The sequence below is a fragment of the Ornithodoros turicata genome, unplaced genomic scaffold, assembly GCF_037126465.1.
Source record: "Ornithodoros turicata isolate Travis unplaced genomic scaffold, ASM3712646v1 Chromosome134, whole genome shotgun sequence".
Classification (NCBI taxonomy): Eukaryota; Metazoa; Arthropoda; class Arachnida; order Ixodida; family Argasidae; genus Ornithodoros; species Ornithodoros turicata.
Genome location: NW_026999311.1, coordinates 48487 through 54486, shown reverse-complemented (window position 1 = coordinate 54486; position 6000 = coordinate 48487). Strand labels below are relative to the sequence as shown.

Here is a 6000-nt window from a genome sequence, read left to right as displayed (position 1 = left end):
TTTTCATTGTCCAATCATGATGAGTAGGATCCCTAGCGGATCATGCGGATGGGCTCCTCATAGCAGCTGCCAATTATAACATGATCGTTATAATCTAGCAGTGATGGCCAGTAGTTAATTACATGTAGTTGAACTACCAGTTAAAAGTACCTGATTGTACTTAAAAAGTAGTTATCAACTACTTGCAGAAATGTAGTGTGCAACTACTAGTTAAACTACTATTTCGAGTAGTTAACGACAGTAGTTAGGTTACTGTAGGTGCCAACCACTTGCGATTTTGCCTCAAGCTTTACGGCACGATTGTGCTTCCGACTTTCATCCCGAGCTACTTGTTTGACGAGAACGGAGGTGCACAGCAATTGTGCCGTGCATGTGTACTAAATCTTCACTTTTATCGCTGCTTGTGACTCATACTTGGGTGTCCAAGAACACTATAGAATGTGATTCGTGTTGATGGACAACGTTAAGTAGTTAGAGATGTAGTTAAACTACGTTGCAGTAGTTAAAGAAGTAGTTTTAACTACCTCCCCTTAAAAAATAGTTGAACTGCTAGTTAAACTACCTCACCAAGTAGTTAGTAGTTTGACGAAAGAGGAAAGTCACTGAAAGGGTTAGCCAGCTGTAGGACTCGAACCCACATCTTCCGGATTACCGGTCCAGAGCTCTACCAACTGAGCTAAGCTAACACACTTCTCAGCTACTACCAATAGTGCGTCAACTGAAGGGACAAACCAGCCACCCTCTCTCACTCATCCCCCTTTCACTCTTACATTTTTCTCACTCATACACACAATCATACGACGGGATCGACGCAAGCGGCAACCGTTGAACAAGAGAGAACTGACGTTCTGACGGTGGCGCAACATAGAAAGGACAAACACATACATGGTTAGTAGTTATAGTTAAACTACTGTAGAAGTAGCTAGTGGCCATCACTGCAATCCAGTAGGTCGTGTTAAAAGTAGGCCATGGCCGAGCACACAATACCGACCATGGCGCCTCCGAGACTTGAACGTTGGGAGGAGGAGTTGTCTCCGCACCACTTCTAGGCCTCTCCCCATCGCTACTCTCTTTCCCAGCTTTTCTTCTGGCCTCTCTCCTCATGGTTTCTATGGTTACAGGTGACACGAAGGCGGAGGAAGATATATCCTTCGAAGATTTCCCTCGTGGCATCGCATCCTTCCGGGAAGAGGAGTCCAGGAAGGAGCGACGCGGGGCCGACAGTGAGACGTTCAAGTGCCGATACTGTGGTTACTCAGGCGTGCACGCGTCTGACGTCGAAAACCACGAAGGAACACACACCGAAGGGACACACACCGCCCTAAATTCTGCGAAGTGTGTTCCATTGCGTTTACGCAAGAGAGTTACCTGATGGCGCACATGAAGTGCCAGCAGCCAAGACCGGACCATCAACGAGCCCTCGAGAGGCTTCTCTCAGCAGAGACGAGCGTCCGCGGGATCGTGCAACGGTTCGCCCGCAGGAGAGGGAGGTTCCGAGGGATTCACTAAGTATCAGGCAGATGTTTTTAAACAGCTCACCAGGACCAACGGTACGCTCTAAGAAAAAAAAGGAGTGCTTCTGCTCCTTTTGGGGAACACGCGCGTTGGCACAAAAAATAGTCCCTTTCGGGAGTAAATGCACGGGAGTAAATAGATGCCACAGAGTGGACACCGCATTTCACGCGCTGTTTTAAGAGTCCCGAGTACATAATTGGTGTGCTTGCGTGAAAATACTTTGAAGCAAACCGTCAACCGTGATATATCGAGTTATACAAAGTCTTGCGCCATACATGGGGCACAATTTGCGAAGAAAGGTGCGCTAGCTGTTTCTTACTCTGTGTGGCTCGAAAATTGCTACGTTGTCTGCGTCGTACAGTCTTATGCCGCTCAAATCGACCAAGGCACATATTTACGTAGACTGTTTCATTCACGAGACGATACGCGAAGTTTAGTGACAATTTGCAGTCCTGAGAGTAAATGCCGAGACTAAATGGCGGGTTAGGGGACTAAAATAGGGAGTAATTGCGCACTAGGGTAGTAGAAGCTGCAATTACTCCCCGTTTTACTCCTTTTCTCTTAGAGTGTAGTCTTAGAGTACTACCCGCCACAGGCAACATGTGGCCAGTGTACTTTACCCCCGCACGCACAACTTGACGGTCGCTCTGTTTGTCTTGCAGGCGTCGCCAAGCAGGAAGAAGATTGTTCCTTCCAGTACTTCCCTCGGAGCACCGCAGTATCTTCGGAAGAGCGGCGCAAGATGCCCCCCTGCAGGGCCAAGAAAGCGGGCAGATTCAAGTGTAGGTTTTGCGATTACTGCAGCGATCGTTCATGCCACGTTGAGGTACACGAGAGGACCCACACGGGTGAGAAGCCGCACTTGTGCCCCTTGTGTCCCAAGTGCTTTGCAGGGAAGGGTAGCCTGAGAAAGCACATCCGGGACACACACAAGGACCGTGGCATCTACGAGTGCTCCACCAGCGGGGCTTTCCTGCGGCAAGAGCGCCTTCGAGAATACGAGATGGCGCATATCTCAAAGGCATATTCACACGAGCGACAACCTCACGGAAGATTCTAGTGGAAGAAAAGGCAAAAAAAAACACTGCTCGAAGAGACAAAGTTCCGCCCCGTGTTAGGCGCGAATTCACACGATGCGGAATATCGGGAGTGGCGTACTGCGCACTTGGCAGACGACAGTTGGCAGATGAGACTTGGCCGACGACACTTCGCAGACGACACTTGGTAGACCACACTTGGCAGACGACAGTTGGCAGACGAGACTTGGCCGACGACACTTCGCAGTCGACACTTGGCAGACGACACCGTCAACGTCTTTCCTGTCGTCTGCTAAGTATATATCTCGTGACTGTGTTGCGGGATATTCCCCACGATTAGCGGTGTACTTGAACACTGGACGTTGAGCGCTCGTGCTCAGCAGGCTATGACGTATTTCGCGTCTTCCGCATCTGCGGGGAATGTCGCCCGCGTGGATACAAGCGTAGTGTCGTGTTCCAAGGAACTTTCTTGGGGTAGTGAGAACGCATTGTGAAATAGTAGAGCTTTCAGCGTTGTCGACGGATATGTGAGAGTGGAGTTTGAACGAACACCTTTGAACCGTAGTCAGCATCAACATGTTCCATATTCCTCTCATTGGGGGAAAAATTGTTAGAAAAAATTAGTTGTTTCAAGTCTGTCTTTCAAATGTATGGAGCATTTATTTCGATGTGCTTTCTACTAGTACTGATTCCACTACCATTCAGGGTGTTTTTATTTGTTATAGAATTTTTATTTTTATAAAAAAATTTATTGATTTTTATTTTTATGAAAAACTTTTATGGAAAAACTAGTAGGTCAAAATAGATGCTGTTTAGATGGCTTATATGCATAGATCGACAAGTTACCCATCAGAAAGATCCCTTACGAGTTAAGTTACCATGTAAAAAATGTCACGTTAAGAAAAGTTCATAACGAAGTTCCTCAGCCTGAAATGTAACTCGCTGTTACGGAGTTTTTTAAAAAAACGAGTTGCTTGCAAGTTATTTCGGACACAAAATGCACAGGTGCAGCGCGTGAGCAGTTGAGCTAGACGTTGAGTTGCCTGCGGAGGAGTGCAACACGCTTAGGCCGTTTTTGTTTATGTCCAACAATGCAAACGCTTTGGATCTTACTCCCCATGGGCGCACAATGGTTCAGCTTCATTTCAGTGGCAGCGGTTCTTACTTCCTGAATAGAATACTGTCATTCATTGTTGATCACATTTTATGGCCTAAAGTGCCATGAAAGAACAGGAGAGAAGGCAAGAAAATATGTGAACGCGAGGGAATGCAGCTTTGTATACGATATTGGTATCGCTTTACAAATGTCGTTAATGGTTTTATACAATTCCCGTCAACCTTAATAATAACACTGAAAAATTGTCTAATTTCCGGGCGCGATGAAAGCCACCCTGGAGGCGCTGGACGAACGTTAAGTGAAACAGAAAAAAAAATCCTCGGGTTAAACTAACCGCAGCTGATGGCCAAATGTAACGCAGGCAGGCTGGGCCTTGTCAATCACATTTCAGTTGCTTTTTCCGCAGTCCCCCGGCGTCACCTTTTGGTGCAAAAATAAACTGAACTGAACTGAATAATTTTGTTCAAGTAAGATTAGGCTGGACCTACGATGCCAATGTCATCCGATTATGAATTCGATGACAGAACCCAGTAAACCATCTACATCCCAGCGACATCCATGTAACGTCCTGAGCGTGAGTTTTGGATATCCCAGGGAGGTTCGCAAATATGGTATAGACGTCTTTTGTACGTCCAGTGGATGGCCATTTGTCCCACTTTTTTCCACATCCACGGGACGTCCCACTGACTCAACTAATGGACATTTGGATATTCAGATGACATTGGCGCCACCTTCCGATCCGTGCGCAGGAACACATATTTCGAAACATTTTGCGAGAGTTGTGGTGGTGGTGGTGGGTGCGGGCACCATTAACGGACCTGTAACTACAGAGAGTGGTCACAGCATAACTATTTCGTTCCCTGTTTCTCCTCTGTGCCCGTTTCTGGCACTTCCTATAACGGAGACAGAGCGCGGTGGTTTAAATAAATCAAACAGAGAAACGGAAAATGTCACAGTCTAGAATACGCTTCGAAAGGTACTAGCCCAGAGAGAACACCATCTCCCACGGACGTCCAAAATAGATCCCAATGTCCATATCCGAAAATGGATCTCCGTGGGACTTCCCTGGGAGGTATAAACGTAGCCGTATATCCGCAGGAGTCCTGTTGTGGTTGTTTCACGGATTGTCCAAATCGTCTCCGTGATGGGATGCTGCATGGATCATGTATTGCAAGAGAGAGAGAGAAACGCAGGATGATGTAACACAGCACAAATTCGGCTTGCCATAAACCAACTCAGTTTCTCAAACCGTTTGTGCACGTAATCGAATTAAACTTGCACATCTCACCCTTCATTTCGACCTACAGGCGAACAGGGCTTTCGTACTTGTAGAAGCCCGCGAAAACACCAATGTGCAGTGTCTGTTTTCTGTTTGGAAATGAATACGACTTAATTTCCACAGCTTTTCGGCTGAGTGGCCCAAATCTCTTGTTGCTGTTTTCTTCTTTGTTTTGTGTGTTCTTTTCTTCTTTTTTAATGCAGCATTGATGTGCACTGGTCCTGACTGTCATACGTGACGAGTGCCTGCACTACTTCTTTTTTTTTTGCGGGGTTTCGCGTTTTAATTAGACAAGTTTGCTGTGCAGAATTTGTGCGCCTGGTGAACGTTGAAAATTAACACTGCATTCCCATGCTACTTGCATTTGGAGCGTTTAAAGGTATATTGTTCTTAATTCCTAATGTGTTTTTGTATATGTTACATCCTGTTACAATAAATTGCAATAAAAACACTATGCTTTTTGAATACGTCTCTGTTAAGACTGATAATCCTGCTAAGACAGCTGTGGGTGCATGACCTGTAAGGGTCCCATATATGTCCCTGCTATGACCTCTGAGGATCATAGCAGGACTTCCACAGGATATCAAAACTGCGGCCACGCGGAGCTCCACAGGACATCCTGGACAGGTCAATTCCAGAAAATGATCATATCCTCTGGACGTCCGGATCTCCACCTCAGGTTTTCCACGGGAAATCCACAGGAGAGCATTGTTCCCTCTGGGAGCATTCCCTTCCCAAGAGAAAACAAATACTATATATTGCTTGTCGCGCGAAGTTCCGCCGGTACTGCTCGCCTCCCAAACTACACGGAGGAGGAGCTGTCTAAGTATAATTCAATTATGCACAAAAACAGCAGGCAAATGAAGGGTTGAGTGGTGTATTAAATCTGCAACGAGGTAACGCCTGTGTTTCTTACTGCTCTTGGTCTGAGACACTCAGTAGGTTCACCGAAAGTCAAATTTGAGAGTGCCACAGAATTCCGCATCTCTGTCTCTTTCGCAATAAGTGCTCAATGTAACATAGGCGGTCAGTTTTAGAAGGAGCAAAATCTC

The 6000-nt window shown here is 46.4% G+C and overlaps 1 protein-coding gene and 1 non-coding gene across 2 annotated transcripts; one reads left to right on the top strand and one right to left on the bottom strand.

Annotated features, from left to right (window-relative positions):
- Positions 1 to 613: 613 nt before the first annotated feature.
- Positions 614 to 686, bottom strand: Trnat-ggu (transfer RNA threonine (anticodon GGU)). Its single transcript has one exon. It is a non-coding gene; the product is annotated as a tRNA-Thr (tRNA).
- A 306-nt stretch (positions 687 to 992) lies between these two features.
- Positions 993 to 2575, top strand: LOC135372247 (oocyte zinc finger protein XlCOF22-like). Its single transcript, XM_064605915.1, has 3 exons — positions 993 to 1014; positions 1122 to 1223; positions 2178 to 2575. Exons 1-3 carry the CDS (start codon positions 993 to 995, stop codon positions 2573 to 2575), a joined length of 522 nt encoding a protein of 173 aa, XP_064461985.1.
- Positions 2576 to 6000: the final 3425 nt, after the last annotated feature.